Source organism: Phyllostomus discolor, chromosome 7 (genome assembly GCF_004126475.2).
Source record: "Phyllostomus discolor isolate MPI-MPIP mPhyDis1 chromosome 7, mPhyDis1.pri.v3, whole genome shotgun sequence".
In the NCBI taxonomy this organism is placed as follows: domain Eukaryota; kingdom Metazoa; phylum Chordata; class Mammalia; order Chiroptera; family Phyllostomidae; genus Phyllostomus; species Phyllostomus discolor.
In genome coordinates, this window is record NC_040909.2 from 39,939,398 (window position 1) to 39,956,639 (window position 17,242).

General features: G+C 39.1%; 1 protein-coding gene across 4 annotated transcripts in view; it reads left to right on the forward strand.

Moving 5' to 3' along the window:
- TAMM41 (TAM41 mitochondrial translocator assembly and maintenance homolog) overlaps positions 1-17,242 on the forward strand; it is a 52,671-nt gene that overhangs the window by 26,768 nt on the left and 8,661 nt on the right. For all 4 annotated transcript variants that reach the window (XM_028518938.2, XM_036030793.1, XM_036030795.1 and 1 more), the window contains 3 exons: positions 3,438-3,583; positions 14,751-14,916; positions 16,287-16,349. In XM_028518938.2, the coding sequence (XP_028374739.1) occupies positions 3,438-3,583; positions 14,751-14,916; positions 16,287-16,349 (375 nt within the window). The remainder of the gene's footprint in view (positions 1-3,437; positions 3,584-14,750; positions 14,917-16,286; positions 16,350-17,242) is intronic.

The following is a 17,242-nucleotide window of genomic DNA, read 5'->3' on the forward strand; positions in this document are numbered from 1 at the left end:
AAGCCTCTGAGTTTGTCTCATTCCAGAGTCAAAGAGAAATTACCCCTTTGGTTACCTATTTTATTAAATTGGCTTGAGCAGTCAAGAGTTAAACCCATCAGTAGAGGCAGAAAATAAAAGTCAGCAGTTTTCTCAATTTCTGTGTTTTGTTGCAAACATCTCTGACAGTAAGAAAAATTGATTCTTATGATCAGACACTGGTTCATGCTGTGCCCATGATTTCATTTATTTTGTTCTGAAGAAATGGGTAATAAGCCCATCTGCTCGCTGTTCCCTGTGGCTGAATTGGTTCTACTGCACAGCAGTTGGAGAAATTCAATTCAGCAGATATTTAGGGACATGCCTTCCATGTGCCAGGCAGTACACCACGGAGCTGGGGAGACAGAGATGAGGAAGCCCCAGTCTTCATTCTCAGAGGGTCCTTAGTATTTTCCAAGCCCTTTAATCATGGCATATGATTATTCTTCAGGGAGGATTTGGATGAGTTTGTGTTCACATTTTGGTATAATGCAGTCCCTCTCAGAAAGTTGCTATCTAAAGCATAAGAATTTTTTGTCAGTTGAATGTACAGAAAAAGAAGAAATGACACAAATGATGAGGACTCATCCGTGATCCAGGCTGGTCCTTCACGTCAGAGCCAGCCATGTTAGACTCAGAGTTTGCTGATGTTTCATCCCCTCACAGATCGGCAGAACCCATTTTAGACTCTAAGCAAAAGCATAAGGATTCACACAATCGAAATCCAGCTTCCTTTCCAGTTACAGTTGCCAGGTCATCACATCTCAGCATCCTGTGAATTTATTTTAAAATGCTGGAAATGATATGCCAGCATTACAGAAGTGAGGGCAGTGGAGGAAAATCACAGAGTAAGACTAGTCACCTCAAATGTCACTACGCTGATACTGATAGGCAGCTGGATCTTGTGCCTCAGTCTCTCCTCACCTGTACAGTTGGGAATAATCATACTGAACAAGAAAGGAAATCTAAAGCCCACACAAAAGCCCACAATAAACATATCTTAGTAGAGCAAACATAACCATTTTTATGTAGTTCCTTTGTCTTGTTTTTCCTGTTCTTGTTTTTTTACCAAGTTGTTTTCTTATACTTTTGTATCCTGTTTTCTTTCTTTAAAATCCTCACTGCAGGATATGTTTGTTTGTTTTTTATTGACTCTAGAGAGAGAAGAAGGGAGAGAAATAAAGAAACATAGATTTGAGAGACATCGATCAGCTGCCCCGCCACCCCCTGCTCCCACTACCATATGTGCCCCCCCACCCCACCCCTGCACTGGGGATCAAACCTGCAACCTTTGCAGTATGGGATGATGCTCCAACCACCTGAGCCACCCACCCAGGGCTTGTATCCTGTTTTCTTATATGACCATTTTCCTCTTGTTCTGTGTGGTTACTGTAATTTTTTAAAATTGATTTGAAAGAGAAACATCAATTTGTTGTTCCACTTATTTTTGCATTCATTGATTGATTCTTTTATGTGCCCTGACCGGGGAGGAACTCACAGTCTTGGCATATTGGGTCAATCCTCTAACCACCTGAGCTACCCAGACAGGGCTGATTAATGTTTAATGGTTGTACACTGTTCCGTGGTTGGGTATGGGTGTACCATCATAGCTTATCCATTCCCCTGTTGTTGGTCATTTGGGTTGCTTTCAGTATTTCAATAAGCAGTGTTTCAGTGAATATAGTTGTATGTATGTAGTATATTAGGCAGTTTACTTCAGCTCTATGTCTTTGTTGCCTTGATACTAAATGGGGTTAGAATAGTATCTACCTGACAGGATGGATATGTGGGTTAAATGAGGTAATACAGCAAAGCACTTGGAACAGTGCGTGACGCTTACCAGATGCTCAATAAACTTTACCTCTTAACCTCTGCTTGGGTTTATTTCTTTAGACATGCTCTCCAGAGATGGGTTTTAGCAATTTATGATGACAACAGCAGTCATCTCAGGTTTTAAATATTTAAGTCTCTCTCCCTTTAAAAAATAACAGTGAAAAAACAAGGTCATCCATATTTGGGCAGCTTGTTATGAACAGAACTCATTTCCCTCATTGCGCTGAAGAGTCAGACCTCACCGTCAGGAAGGGTTGGTTCCAGAGGCCCCAACCTTGCTGAATATGCTTTCCTGAGCTTTCAGTCCCCAGCTGCTTTCCACCAAATTATAGCATAAGCTGGTCCTAAAAAACAGGGATATTTTATTCCTTACTGCAGTGTGTGTGTGTGTGTGTGTGTGTGTGTGTGTGTGTAATTGTATATCTTTGTATATCTTCATATTTTTTTTTCTAAGACAACCAACAGCTTGCTCTAGGAAAATGTGCTGTGGCACATAATGATTTTGATGGCTCCTCCCTGCCCCCCATCCTCTCCACCCCCAAAAGACATCGGCCGGGTAATCATTTGTCCTGGTTTGCCCAGTTTGTACTTGTGCCTGTGGAATTATTTATAGTGCTCCCTTCATCCTCAAAAGTGAACTAGTTTGGATGGTAAATCAAATTGTCATGTCATCCCAGGGGGTTCCTCAGCAGCTGGGGTATCTGATTGACTTGCTACTTCATTACCTACCTATACAACTTCTACCTGTCCAGCAAAGGTTTCAGCCACATTGCTTTCTCCAAGCTTCACCTGGGTGGGAGATCCTCACATATGCCCAGCCTTGAATTAACATTATCCTAATAGGCATTCGCTCCAGTTTTCCCATTTTATCACCTTTCCCCCTCTATTTCTTGCTGATAGTTGTCCATGGCATAGGCAGCACAGGGCACTTTACATTTGTTTCAAAAGGTGCTCTTTGTCCTTCAGGATGATATATTTTGCAGCTTAATTCATTCCACAGGCAAGTGTTCTGTTTCTCATTTTTCTTCACTTAAAATTTAAAAAATTGTATCTGCTTTGAAGTTCATCTTAAATGTAAACAAGGTACTAGGACCTTTAACACTCACTTCTCTTGCCTTTATCAAATATAATAAGGTGTTTATATTCATAAAGCACCTCAAAAGCCCTCTGGCAAACAGAGCAAACAGGTCCATGCTGAGTAACCAATAACAAGGACACGTTGAAGGTGACTTCCTTGCTGGGTCACAGGCAATGTTCTGTTCACAAGATGAAAGTTTGTAAATACAGAAGCATCTGCATTGGAAAAACAAAAACAAATTAGCTTGTCAATGATGATTACCTTTTGTACTTAGATAACTATATTTTAACTGTCATAAAAGGGCATTGTGATTTAAGAGGCTTTTTCCCCCCCAAACAAATGCCTGCATTCTTTGGGGATGTGTTCATGCTTTTAAGGAGGAAAAGGAAATATTCTGAATGCGGGATGCTGCCATCTTGAACTAGTGCAGGATCAAAGTGGAGCTGTAGTCCATAGGTCAGTGTATGGATTATCAATGAAAATTTTGTTTTTTGTTCATTTCAACCAGGTGACTTTCGGATGGTGGTCGGAGAGGATAAAACAAAAGTATTGAATATTGTAAAGCCCAACATAGCCCATTTTCGTGAGCTCTATGGCAACATTCTACAGGAGAATCCACAAGTGGTGTATAAAATCCAGCAAGGCAGACTGGAGGTAACTTTGTGGTAAACAACTTCTACCATATTAAGGCAAGGTCTATTTTAAGAGGGAAAGGATTAGAGCAATACAACTAGTATGATAACATTTTGTATAGTATCCATTATTTTAAAGGAACGGTTTTATTACCTAAAACAAGCAACCACAAATGAAAAATTGGGTCCAAATCAAAGAAAGGCCTGAGGACCCAGATAAGGATTAAAGAAAAATTGTTTATAGCCATAAGTGCTTTCTTTGCAGTTTCCCTTCTGTCCCCTGGGCTAGGCAAATGTTTTTGCCATCACAGACTGATAATATATTTTTGTTTGTTTATTTATTTATTTAAGATTTAATTTAATTTTTTAATATATTTTATTGATTATGCTATTAGAATTGTCCAATTTTTCCCCCTTTATTCCCCTCCACCTTGTACCACCCCTCCCACCAACATTCCCCCACCTTAGCTCATGTCATGGGTCGTAATATAAGTTCTTTGACTTCTCCATCTCCCATACTGTTCTTACCCGCCTCCTGTCTACTTTGTATCTACCAATTATGCTTCTTATTCCCTGTAACTTTTCCCCCATTCTTCCCCCACCCCCTCCCTGCTGATAACCCTCCATGTGATCTCCATTTCTGTGAATCTGTTCCTATTCTAGTTGTTTGCTTAATTTGTTTTAGTTTGTGTTTTAGGTTCAGTTGTTGATAGTTGTGAGTTTGTTGTCATTTTACTGTTCATAGTTTTTTATCTTCTTTTTCTTAGATAAGTCCCTTTAACATTTCATATAATAAGGGTTGGTAATGATGAACCCTTTTAACTTGACCTTATATGAGAAGCGCTTTATCTGCCCTTCCATTCTAAATGATAGCTTTGCTGGATAGAGTAATCTTGGATGTAGGTCCTTGCCTTTCATGATTTTAAATATTTCTTTCCAGCCCCTTCTTGCCTGCAAGGTTTCTTTTGAGAAATCAGCTGATAGTCTTATGAGAACTCCTTTGTAGGTAACTGTCTCCTTTTCTTAAGGTTCTCTCCTTATCTTTAATCTTGGGTAATGTAATGATGATGTGCCTTTTAAGATTCTCTCCTTATCTTTAATCTTGGGTAATGTAATGATGATGTGCCTTGGTGTGTGCTTCCTTGGGTTCAACTTCTTTGGGACTCTCTGAGCTTCCTGGACTTCCTGGAAGTTTATTTCCTTTGCCAATTGGGGAAGTTCTCCTTCATTATTTTTTCAAATAAGTTTTCCATTTCTTGCTCTTTCTCTTCTCCTTTTGATACCCCTATGATTCGGATGTTGGAATGTTTCAAGTTGTCCTGGAGGTTCCTAAGCCTCTCCTCATTTTTTAAAATTCTTGTTTCTTCATTTTTTTTCTGGTTGAATGTTTCTTCCTTCTGCTCTAAATCATTGATTTGAGTCTTGGTTTCCTTCCCTTCACTGTTGGTTCCCTGTATATTTTTCTTTATTTCACTTTTCATAGTCTTCACTTCTTCCTCTATTTCGCGACCATACTCAACCATTTCTGTGAGCATCTGGACTACCAGTGTTTTGAACTGTGCATCTGATAGGTTGGCTATCTCTTTATCACTTAGTTCTGTTTTTGGAGTTTGATCTATTCTTTCATTTGGGCCATATTTCTTTGTCTCAGCACGCCTTATTATGTTGTAAGGGGTGGAGCCTTAGGTATTTGCCAGGGTGGGACAACTTACTTCACTTTGTTGTGGTGTTGTATATGGGGGAGGGGTCAGAGAGGGAACAATGTTGATGTTGCTTACTTGACTCTCTGCCAGCTTTCAGTCACTTCCCCCACTACCTACAATCAAACTGGGCCCTTCTAGAATGTTTCCACATGGCTGGGTTTGTGTATGTTCTAGGACCCCATCGGTCCCTCCAATGAACTCTCCTATGAGGGTAGTTTCTCCTGCTTCCAGAACCACCACAGGTTTTTTCAGTCAGAGGTTTTGAAGCTTTATTGCCCCACGCCTGAACCCTGGGTTACATGGTCTGTTTCACTCTCCAGTTGTTCTTCCCAGTTTATCTGCAGCAAATGTGGGACCGCCTGGTTCTCCAGCTGCCCCCTCACCATGGGTCTTCTCCTGTCCCGTCTCTGCCTCTCCTGTTGGTTTGAATGAATGTTTCTTCTTTAACTCCTTGGTTGTTGGACTTCCATACAGTTCAATTTTTTGGAAGTTCTAGTTATTTTTTTGTTTTAAATTTCATGTTGTCCTTCTTTTGATTGTGCGAGGAGGCAAAGTGTGTATACCTATGCCTTCATCTTGGCCAGAAGTCCAATAACATATTTTTAAAAGTAAGTTTTGTGTATAAACCTGTTTTTCTCTATTTTTGGAATAATACTGAAAAAGGTAACAAAAAAGACTGGTAATAATAGGTCATCTTTAGAGAAGGGAACCAAGGCTGATATGGGTGCAGCTTGTCTTCCCCGTGTATCTCTTTTGTCATTTGAAATTCTTACTATTCATACTAATTACCTGTCAAAAACAAATGAAAATATATTCTTTCTGTCCCCAATCCCATTTGCCTTTCCTGAGATAACCTTTCCGACAGTTTGTCATTTAAACTTCCACATTTTTTTGTATGCATTTTTGTATGTTTTTATATCTATATACATGTATAAAGTGGTTTGGCCTTTTTTCCTTTGGTTTTGTTTTACATAAATAGACTCAAATGTATTATTCTGAAGCTTGTTTTTATCCTCCATTTGTTATATTTATTATGTCTTGGGAGTCTCCTTTTGATATATTAAATAGAACTTTCAAGATATTTTAAGTATTTGAAAATAAATATTAAAGATTTTTCCTTTGAGAAAAATAATTTGAGTTTAATATTTATTTTAACTATAGAAACCTCAGGGTTTATTTATTCATTTTTATTTTTATTTTTTATTCTCTCCCAAGGACTTTTTTTTTTTTTTACTGCTTTTGGAAAGAGAGGAAGGGCAAGAGAGAAGTATCGATCAGTTGCTTCCTGTATACTCGTGGACTGGGAATCATAAGCATCTAGACCATCATATATACCTGGTCTAGGGATCAAACTCACAGCCTAGGTATGTGCCCTGACTTGGAATTAAACCACCAACCCCTTGGTTGTGGGACAGTGCTCCAACCAACTGAGCCACAAGGGCCAGGGCCAAAACCTCAGGTGTTTTTTTTTTTTAATTAGCATAAAAAACACTGCATTTTACCTTTTTATACTCTTCTTCCAAATAATAGGGGCAACTAATATTATATTGGATAAAAAATTAATGGAATTTTTAGAACTGAAAGGGAACTTAAAAAAAAAGAATTATTTTAAACATAAGAGTATCATGAAATGCCCAGAATACCCACCACTCCACTGAGCAGAATTTGCCATGTTTGCATCAGATTGAGGTTTTTTATTTTTAATTTTCACTTTTCTCAAAGTAATGCGTGCACATGGTTTAAGAAACAAATGGTACCTCAAGTTTATAACAAGATATTGGAGTTTCCTGCCATATACCTCCCTACATCTCCATGCTACTTCTTAGAGGCAACTGTTTCCTCTCATTAGCTGATTCTTCTGGTGTTTACCACCATATTTCTGCATAATGATTTGACTCATTTCTTGATTTTTTAATTTTATACTTTATTTTGTCTTGAAAAAAGATGATGTCTATGAAGGATGAGGATATTTGACTATTATGCCACCCTCATTAACACACACACATGCACTTTCCCTTCCACCTCTCTCCTTTTTGCTGCACATACATCGTATTTTGCCACATGTAATGCGCACATTTTTGCCCAAATTTTTGAGGGAAAAATAAGGATATGCATTATGCATGGATAATACTAATTCTGTATATATATAAATGTTTTTAATTTCTTTTATTTATGCTTACACATTAAAAGTGTAACTCTATAAAGCAATAACGATATCCGTATGTAAAATAATACCCTGGAATACGATAATTGGTTTTGTTTCTAAATAAAAATAAATAAAATTTAAATTAAAAAATTAAAATGAAAGCTGTTTTCCTGATGGTTCGGGCCAAAAATGAGGGTGCACATTTAACATGGGAGCACATTGTATATGGCAAAATACAGTAGTTATTTCATGATTTTTGGTTAGGTTAATATTCAATATTTACTTTATTATGACAACTTACTTTTTCTTTATCGCTGATATATACTACTATGAAATTTCCTTTCCTGTACAACTTTTTTCTTAGAATTAATAATTGTCTTATTTTTTTTCACTTGGTGGGTTACCTTCATACCTGTCAGTAGTTCAAAATCCTACTCTTCTGCAGTTCTGTAAAACTTCTCCCATTATAGACAAACTCATCAGGCATTTTCTCTGTTTTTTGTTTTCTTGGGGACATTTTCTTAGAGCCCTGTAATCTCCCTCCCTTTCTGAGGCCTTGCTGTGCAACTAACTCTTCTCCTGGAACTTCTCATTATCACCCTGAGAATGTTTTTGCCTCTCTACTTTGCTAGTTTTTTACTTTCTGGATCTTTTATCTTCTTTCATGGTTCCACTTTAAATTTAATTAAGTATACTTTTGTAACATAGGTTGTGAGAAAAGTAAATTTTTTAAGACCATGTACATTTGAAAATTCTACCCTTGCAGTGGTTGACAGTTTATACTAAAGTTAGGTTGGAAATAATTTTTCCTCAGAATTTTAAAATCATATCTTCAATTCTGGTTTCTAGTGTTGCATTAAAAAGTGTAATGATATTCAGATTCCCTATCCTTTGGATGTGACCATTGTATCTCTCTGACATTGTTTTTTCTTTTCCTTGTATCCTTACATTTCATGATGATTTGCCTTTGTCTTTGTACGTGTATTTTTTACTTATTATTCTAGTACTTCATGAGCCTTTTCAGTCTGGAATTCATGACCTTCAATTCTAGGAAATTTTATTATTTCTGTAATCATTTCCTCAATTCACTTTTTTCAGTTTATCCTTTCAGTTTACTCCTGTAAGTGGGTTGTTGGACCTCCTAGTTTGATCCTTTTTTTCTTTCCTCTTGTATTCTTTGGTTCTTTTTTTTCTGCTCTCCAGAAGATTTTCTCAAATTGATCATCATATTTCTTTGATATTTTAATTTCCTCTGAATTTTCTTTTTATATTATATTCTTTTCTGGTTTATGACTATTATCTTTCCTTTTTTCTTTAATGATCTTTATTATAATTTAGAAGATTTTTCTTACTCTCTACATTGTCTCTAATTTTTCTTTGTTCCTTTTTCTGCTGATTCACTCACATCTGTTAGTGAATTGGCTTTCCTCATATGTTTGGATGTCTTTCCTGGCTTTTTTTTAAAGAACAACACACTTTTGGATTTCCTTTAAAACTACCAGTCAAGATGGAGGCATAGGTAAACATGGCTCACCTCCACATACAACCACATCAAAATTACAACTAAACTATAGAACAACCATCACTCAGAATTATCAGAAACTGAGTTGAATAAGAGTCCAACAATTACGTAATTAAAGAAACCACATCCATCCAGACTGGCAGGAGAGATGGAAATGCAGAATGGGCTGGTCCCACATCACATATGGTGGATAAAAATTCGGGAGAGGTATCTCTGGAACAAGGAGTCCTAGACCTACACCAGGCCCTCCAGCTCAGGGTTCCAGTGCCAGGAAGATAAGTCCCCACAACTTCTGGCTACAAAAACCAGTGAGGATCAAGTCAAGTCACTAGAAGAAACTTCTGGAGTCCCAAGCAGTTCCTCTTAAAGAACCTCCACTCCCTCTGAGCCTCAGCCTGGGGTAGAAGCTTGAAAGGCACCAATGGTATACACAGAGGAACTGAAGTGTCAGGCATCAAGGTGGGAGCTGGGGGACAGCTCTCTCCCAGAGAGAAAGGCAGACAGAGAGCATTTTCCTTTTCTGAACCCTCACCCACAGGCCACAGTGCTGGTAGGCAGGGGCAATGTCTGAGACTCCATCAACCTGGCTGACACTGTTTGCCCCATCCTTGCCCCAGGAGATCTGCTGAGGCCCCACATGACCCAACTTACAATCTTACCCAAGCTGGTAACAGAGGCTTTTCCACATGAATGGCTAGTCTTGGCTGATGCTTTACTACTTCCTAACTTCTTTCAAACAAGCAGCAGCTGGCCTCAGTGAGCCTGCAGCTCACATACATCTTGCTAAGTGGCTGCAGGCTCCTCACTAGCAGCAACCAGTCTAGGTTTATAGCTTGACTTTGCCTGGGAACCTCCAAGCCCAGCACAAGTAGCAGACATCTCAGATTGGATTGCCTTATAGCTCAGGCAGGGTGGCTCTGGGCAAAACAGAGGTTGTGGCTGATCTTGACCATCACCACGTGGGAACTCCAGAGCCTGAGCACCCAGTAGATACCTACAGACTACATCAGACAAACACCACCCTGCCCCTGCACAGCTAGTCCTTGCAGCTAACTGCCCTGGGTAAATCTCTCCCATTCACCTGCCAACAGCAACTAAGGCTTTAACTACAGGAGGAAGGTGTACTCAGCCCACACAGAGGGCATACCTCAAGTACCCATCTTGGGTGATGGGGGAGGCTGTTCCACTAGTCCCTACAGGACACCTGCTACATTACACCACACTCCCAAGATAGGGAGTCAAAACAGCTCTACCTAACACAGGGATGTCCAACCATTTGACCTCTTTGGGTCACACTGGATGCTGAAGAGTTGTCCTGGGCCATATATTAAATGCATTGCAGCATGTAATCACAAAAAACCCCTCACAATGTTGTAAGTAAATTTACGATTTTGTGTTGGGTCACGTTCATAGGAACCCTGGGCTACATTAAGCCTATGGGCCACATATTGGACACTCCTGACATAATACATGGAAACAAACACAGGGAGAATGCCAAAATGAGGAGCAAAGAAACATGACCCAAATGAAAGAACAGATCAAAACTGCAGAATAAGAACTAAGCAAAATGGAGATCTGCAATCCATCAAATGCAGAGTTCAAAACACTAGTTATTAGGATGCTCCAGGAACTTAGTGAGGACCTCAACAGCAGAAAAAATATTCAATCAGAAATGAAGGTACACTAATTGAAATAAAGAACAATTTACAGTGAACCGACAGTAGAATGGATGAAGCCGAGAATCAACTCAATGATTTGGAATATAAGGAAGCAAAAAACAACCAATCAGAACAAGAAGAAAAAAGTACACCCCAATCAGGATAGGGTAAAGAGCCTCTGGGAGAACTTCAAGTGACCCAACCAACATTCACTTCGTAGAGGTGCCAGAAGAAGAAGAGAAAGAGCAAGAAATTGGAAATCTATTTGAAAAAATAATGAAGAAAATTTCCCTAATTTGGTGAAGGAAATAGACATGTGAATCCAGGGAGCACAAAGAATCCCAGACATGATGAGTGCAAAGAGGCCCACTCCAAGGCACAATATAATTAAATGTCAAAAGTTAAAGACAGAATCTTAAAAGCAGCAAGAGAAAAGTAGTTAGTTATCTACAAAGGAGCTCCCATAAGACTGTCAGCTGATTTCTCAAAAGAAACTTTGCAGGCTAGAAGGAACTGGCAAGAAATATTCAAAGTCACGAAAAGCAGAAACCTATAGCCAAGGTTGCTCTTCCCAGCAGAGCTATCATTTAGAATTGAAGGGCAGATAAAGAGCTTCCCAGACAAGAAAAAACTTGAGTCCATCCTCACCAAACCAGTATTTTATGAAATCTTAAAGGGACTTATTAAGAAAAAGATCAAAACTATGAACAAAAAATGGCAGTAAATTCACAACTATCAACAATTGAATCTAAAAAACAAACTAAGCAAACAAGAGGAACAGAGAATCGTGGATACAGAGAGTGTTTTTATAGTTGTCAGACAGGAGGGGGTTATGGGGGAATGGGTGAAGAGGTGAGGGGATTAAGAAGTACAGATAGTTACAGAATAGCCATGGAAATGTATCTTTATATCTATATCTATATATCTATATATAGATATGTAGAGAGAGAGGTGTGTGTGTGTGTCTGAAAGAAAGAGAGGAGAGAGAGGAGAAAGATTTTAAGGAATTGGCTCACATGATTGTGGGGAGCTGACATGCTTGAAATTTGCAAGGCCAGTTGGCAAGCAGGAGACCCAGGGAAGAGTATGTGGTAGTCTTGAGTTTGTGGGCAATGTAGAGACAGAATTCCTTCTTCCTTAGGAGACATTTGTCTTTTTTCTTAAGGCCTTCAATTGATTAGATAATGCCTATCCACATTATAGAGGGTAATCTGCCTTTCTCAAAGTCTACTGACTTAAATGTTAATTGCATCTAAAAAATACCTTTATGGTAACATCTAGACTAGTATGTAACGAAGCTACTGGACACCATAGCCTAGCCAAGTTGACACATTAAATTAAACATTACACCCCCGCTTTTAGGTCTACAGGTGACACTAATCTCTGTCATGTCTTTCAGGATGTTTTTATTTTTTAATTACTCTTCTGGCTAGGGGATGAGAATGGCAGTTTCAGAGGCTCCCACTTCACTTTCCACACTATCCCAGCTCCAGAATGCCACCTTAGACTGTGCATTCTAAGACCATTGCTGACACCAGTTGTGTGAGATCAGGATTGGGCAGATTTGAAACAAAGACCTCATCTGATCCTGTGGAGGCCCTGTGGAGCTAGGTGGGGCTTCTTAGTTGTACCAACACCAGGCAGAGATACCAGGCCTTTGTACTTCCACATTTCCAGTCATTGGACATAGGCAGCTCACTTTAGCTGAGGACAGTTCTGGGAGGGACCCAGAAGTGCCAGCTGCCACTGAAACAAGTACTTTGGCCCTGAAGCCAGCCAGGATCTGGGTGATGCAACACAGCATCCACTACCTGCTTTTTTAAAATACCGGCTCTATTGAGATACACATACCATAACATTCAGTGGTTTTTAGTATATTCAGAGATGTGCAGCCCTCACTACAATCTGATTTTAGAACTCATCACTCACAAAACAAATCTCATACCCATTAGCAGTCCCTAGGTTCCCCTCCCCCCAGGCAACCATCGATCTACTTTCTGCCTCTGCTGATTTGCCTGTTCTAGATACTTCATATAAATACAATATGTGGACTTTTCCCATATCTGCTTTAAAAGTTCAATTTGACTCATCATTTAACTCAATACTTTCACTTTCATGTCATTAAAACATGAAGAATTAAATAATAAGGATAATTAGAATTTAACAATTTATTTGAACATGTCATCTAATATTTTGTCTTTAAACATATTTCCAAGCAAGAGTTCCAGTTCATTCTTTTCTGCAAGAGAAAGCAGTAGCAAGTACTATTTTCTTTTTTTTTTTTTTTTTTTTTATATTTTATTTATTTATTTTCAGAGAGGGAAGGGAGGGAGATAGAGAGAGAGAGAAACATCAATGTGCAGTTGCTGGGGGTTATGGCCTGCAACCCAGGAATGTACCCTGGCTGGGAATCGAACCTGGGACACTTTGGTTCCCAGCCCGCGCTCAATCCACTGAGCTATGCCAGCCAGGGCTAGCAAGTACTATTTTCTAATTCCTCATAGTACTCAAGTCATTTTGGCTTCTCTAAAATTCCAAGAAATTTTATAGGTAAAGCTTTACAGAAATATATGGTTCTTTTCACTAATAATATTCAGCTCCAAAATATGACTCCATAAATATCACTTATAGCGTATTTTACAGAAACATCCACTTCTTTGTCATTTTCTAGCCACAGCTAAGTAGAGGGTGAACTTGGAGAATTTAGAACCATCTTAATGATAAATGTGAAGTATTTAGATTAAAAAAACCTTCACCTTTATTGGAGCCACCAAATAATAGCATTTTCTTCTTTGTATAGATTTTATAGATAAAACTAGAAAATCAGCCCTGGCTGGTGTGGCTTAGTGGATTGAGTACTGACCTACGAACTAAAGGGTCACAGGTTCTATTCCCAGTCAGGGCACATGCCTGGGTTGCGGGCCAGGTCCCCAGTAGGGGATGCTTGAGAGGCATCCACACATTGATGTTTCTCTCCCTCTCTTTCTCCCTCCCTTCCCCTCTCTCTAAAAATACATTTTTAAAAAACCCCTAGAAAATCAAGACATTGGCTTGTATTCAATAAATATTTTTTGAATGAAAAAAGTGGTAGAATGAGTGAATTCTAATTGAGGAAGTTTGTCATGTCTGGAAAATCTGAATGTAAAATTTAGTACATTCATTTGTCTAATTGTTTTCTTACTGTTCTCTTAAAGTTAAAACCTAAACATTTGTTTAAAGGAACACAAGAAAGATTCTGTCTTGGAAAATAATGAGATGAGTTGTTGAGGGCAGTGTTACTGGTTCTCAACTTGGCAGGCAGTCAGTGTTTACAGGATTTTATAGAAATTTAGTTCTGTGAAGTAAAGTATATATTAGACTGGGAATTTAGAGAAGCTAGGTGTGGCCTCAGCTCTGTGACTAAATTTTGATTTAAAGATTTCTAAGTCAAGTTTTATGCATAGTTTTATGTTTCATTTCTGTCTTCATCTTTCAGTTTGATGTATTTTAGAATACGCCAGGAACAGAAACCACTGATACAACTTACTCCCATTTAAGAAGTAATGACAACTAACGTTTATTGATGCAGTTACTCATTCCCTTATTCAACTAATTTTTTTTTGAGTACCTACTATGTGCCAGGGGATTAAAAGGAGTATGATTAGTTTTATCATCAGTTTATTCCTACAGTTTACGAACTACATCATAGCATGTAAAACAAGAGACGTACATTTAGGCACCACTGCCTCTTACTTACTCTGTGGTCCCGGCTGTGTCGCTCAGTGTCGTTGTGTTTACAATGGAAGAAGTACTTTGAGAGCCTGGATTTGCTGGGGCCGCAATTACTCTTAGCTGCAGCCTTACTTCCTTTAACTGTTGGATTTAAGACAAATAGAAATTTTAAAACTGAGAATCAGAAATCGGTCCTTGAAAGAGGCATCTCTTTTTTCATGTAAAAATGGAATATTTTAAGTAAAGAATTGATTTTTTTGCAGGAACTTAGAATTCTGAACACGTACACATTTAGTTTCAGAAAGGAAACTGTCTCATTAGTTTGCTGTCTAGTCTAGCATATTGGTTCATATATGTTTGTGTGACTTTGAAAAGAAGCCATGGGTCTTTCAATATTTATAGAATTCAAAGTACTTCCCATAAACATCATCTTCTTTTCTTTTCCTTAGATAGATAAAAGCCCAGAAGGACAATTCACTCAGCTAATGACATTGCCCAAAACCTTACAGCAACAAATAAATCATATTATGGACCCTCCTGGAAAAAACAGAGATGTGGAGGAAACTTTATTACAACTTGCTCACGATCCTGACTGTGGAGAGGTGGTGCGACTAGGTATGTTTTTGAATTTGATGTTGAGGAAGTGCTGGCCTTGGTTGAAAGCAAACTTTGTGTTGTGATGTATCCTTTATTCTTCCTTACCTGGTAAGATCAAGAAATAGATTGCTTCTAGGAAGAAGAAAGCACTAACAATCTGGGGGTTTCCCGTTTTAAACTTTCATTCATTGAAATAGGTTGGTATAAAAGTATTTCTATTTTCAAATTCCTGGGCCCTAAATCACCGTCAAAGGGGGAAAACAATGTTTCCTTTGGTCCCAAGAGCATAACTTCTAGCAGTTATTTCAAAGGCAAGTGTTCTTCATCGTGGTCTGAGAAGGAAGGAGACTGGTGGCATTTTTAATGCTTTTCTAATACCAAGAACACAGCTTGCATCAGATAACCCTGAAAACACAGCTTTCAGCAGCCAGCTCCCATTCAGTGTGTCTCACAGTGTGTTCAGCAGGTTCCCTCTGACATGGCCTATGTTCTCCACATTATTTCCGGGACCTCCCTAATATTCACCAAAAAAACCTGAACCTTATCTTCAAAGACCCACTCTCCTTTGAGGTGTTAAAGGTAATTTATGAAGTCAGTCAGTACAGAAATACTTTTGAAATTGAAAATGACTCCCTTCCTCAGATGTGTACATTTTCTTATTTCACTGACTAAGTACTTAATGAGCTTAACCCTCCAGGGTGCAAGCCACTGTGCTCGAAAGTCACAGTGACAACATTGAACATCAATTGCAATAGGCAGGCTCCACGCACACTCTCAGGGACCTGCCCCAGGCTGTTGGAGCATGGGTGTAGGTCACCAGATACCTATTCTGAACATAAATATGGAGGCATATTCTTTATTTGTTGTTGTTTTCGTTTTCACATCATTCTGGTCATGGTATGGTCTCTGCTGCCTTCCACAGGGCATGAGGGACCATACTGTTGACCCTCACTGAGGACTCTTGTCTGTGTGTTTTCATTTTCAGAATGAAAGCTTTATTACTGGGCAGAAACATTTGGTTTTTTCTTTCTTTTTTTTTTTTAATCCTTTTACATCTTGGAATTGAAAACCATCAGCCTTAAGTATATTTAAAGCCATAAAATGACCTTTGGAGGTCACCTAACCCACCCTGTTTTATGGTGAGGAGGCCCAGGCCCAGAAGGGTCAGTCATTTGCCTGTGCTCATATAGCTGCTCAGTGACATGGCTGGCCGCTCCGGCCTCCCCACCCTCAGTCCTGATATCCTCCCACTGTCATTCTGACACTAGGATGGAGATAGATTTGCCAGTTTTATTGGATAACTGAAAGAATATTTAGTTCCAGGTTTTAAAGTGTAAGATGACTAACATCTGGGGTTTTTGGCATCCTTGTTGGTTTTTTTCTCATAGGGCTTTCAGCAATCGTGAGACCTTCTAGTCTGAGACAGAGCACCAAAGGCATTTTCACTGCTGGTAAGAACTTTAAAAAATCCATACTTAATGATGCTGCTGGACTGAGTGGCCTCAGGGCCCCTGGTTAAAAGGTAGAGTTCTGTCTGTATCCTGCAAGGACTTCTGAAATGCTGACTTTCGATGGTCATAAGCTAGGATATTGCAGTAATGTACAGACAGACACCACTGTAATCGGGTCATCTGAAAAAGTAAAACCATATGAGGTACTGTAGGAAGGCTTAACTGCCCCTCTAAGTTTTCCAAATAACTCCTTGTGGGCAGGCTTCCCCTCATGTTTTTTATTTATGAAAGTTACACATGCACATCGCTGCAGAAGCACAGTGCTCGCCTTCCTCCCCACTTCCCTGCTCCGGACACAGCCGCTTTCAACTCTCTCACTGGGTTATTTTTTTCACTGCCAGTTCACTAAATAGTAAGCTTATATTTTTGCTTCTTGGCATTTCAATTTTAGGCATTATTTGTTGACTTCTCACTATGGTAGATTAGAATTCAACTCTTCTACCCTACCTCAGCACACACACTCATCCCTCTGTCCTCCTAATACAGTTAGATTGTAGCTCTAGTAAAGTCAGTCTTTCAGCATTCACACTGTACGACTATGTTAGTGAGAGTCATTGGTAAGCCGCATAATACACTTTTCCTTCTCTGTAGAACTTTCTTTTTTTCTTTTTAAGATTTTATTTATTTATTTTTAGAGAGAAGGGAAGGGAGGGAGAAAGGGAAAGAAACATCAATGTGTGGTTTCTACTTTTCCTATTGTATGCCCCCCACTGGGGACCTGGCCTGCAACCCATGCATATGCCCTGACTGGGAATCAAACCTGTGAGCCTTTGCATCACAGTCCTGCACTCAGTCCACTGAGCCACATCATCAAGGGCCTTCTCTGTAGAGTT